Source organism: Zingiber officinale, chromosome 6A, assembly GCF_018446385.1.
Source record: "Zingiber officinale cultivar Zhangliang chromosome 6A, Zo_v1.1, whole genome shotgun sequence".
NCBI classification, from domain to species: Eukaryota; Viridiplantae; Streptophyta; class Magnoliopsida; order Zingiberales; family Zingiberaceae; genus Zingiber; species Zingiber officinale.
In genome coordinates, this window is record NC_055997.1 from 101,557,883 (window position 1) to 101,559,001 (window position 1,119).

At 38.4% G+C, this 1,119-nt stretch overlaps 1 protein-coding gene across 1 annotated transcript; it reads left to right on the forward strand.

Moving 5' to 3' along the window:
• The first annotated feature begins 207 nt into the window (after positions 1 to 207).
• LOC121994247 (60S ribosomal protein L39-like) lies at positions 208 to 813 on the forward strand. Its single transcript, XM_042548345.1, has 3 exons — positions 208 to 311; positions 401 to 504; positions 603 to 813. Exons 1-3 carry the CDS (start codon positions 309 to 311, stop codon positions 649 to 651), a joined length of 156 nt encoding a protein of 51 aa, XP_042404279.1. The 5' UTR covers positions 208 to 308; the 3' UTR covers positions 652 to 813.
• The last annotated feature ends 306 nt before the right edge of the window (positions 814 to 1,119 follow it).

The following is a 1,119-nucleotide window of genomic DNA, read 5'->3' on the forward strand; positions in this document are numbered from 1 at the left end:
AAAATCACAATTAATTATGATTAAATCACGACTACGATTTAACCATAATTATATTATGGATTACCTCCTGATCCATAAAAAAAAAATATCAAGAAAATCTGGACTTAGTCGGTCAGGACCATGTAAATTGGCTACTCTTTTATTCTTAAAACAAATATCATGAAGTATTATAAAAATAGGGCCCAATTAAGGCCCATGCTTGCCCGTTTTGCGCGCATATAAGCCGTAACCTGTCGTTATTTATCGACTTTCTAGGGTTTGAGCCGCCGCGGTCATCGAGCACAAGGAGCAGCACAGACTTCGCGAATATGGTATTTTTCGCCCGTCTTTCAAAATTTCGTCTACGTTGTTATCCAGCTCTCACTCCCCTCCACTTCTCACCCTTCTCTGGTGTTCTCAGCCGTCGCACAAGACGTTCAAGATCAAGCAGAAGCTGGCGAAGAAGATGCGCCAAAACCGCCCCATCCCTCACTGGATCCGCTTGAGGACCGGAAACACCATCAGGTGCCTCCTTTTCGTCTCCCTTGTCCTTTATTTGGTTTCCCTTTCCCGTTTTTTAAGCGTCGAGTTGCTCATACTCTTCGTTCTTAACTCGTTCCTAGGTATAACGCCAAGCGTAGGCACTGGCGTCGCACAAAGCTGGGATTTTGAGGTTGTTATACCAATCTTTGCTTGCCTTTCTTAAAAGTTAGATTTCCTTCTTATCTGCTGGACTGTTTGTATAATTATGGTTAAATGATCTGGAAGTGTATCTTTGTTACTATGTATGAGATTATTTTGTTCTGCAGATCAATGTGAACAATTGTTTGCTCATTTGTTGACTTTAAGTTTCATTGTTCTAAGTAAAACTTTGGTAGTGTGTTATGCATCTGGCCATTTGTTCTAATATACTAACATCTTGCATAATTACATATCATCAGGGAAATCAGTTTGAATTTATCTAAATGCTTTAGTTTTGTGCTAAGCTGATGGGATTATAAGGTTTTTGATTGATGATAGAATTGTATGCTTGCTTTATTTATAACCCACTGTGCATATGGATGTTTGAGCTATTCTACAGAATATGGTTTGATTTAAAAAAAAAATGTATCTAGCTTATTTGATTATGGAGTCTATACA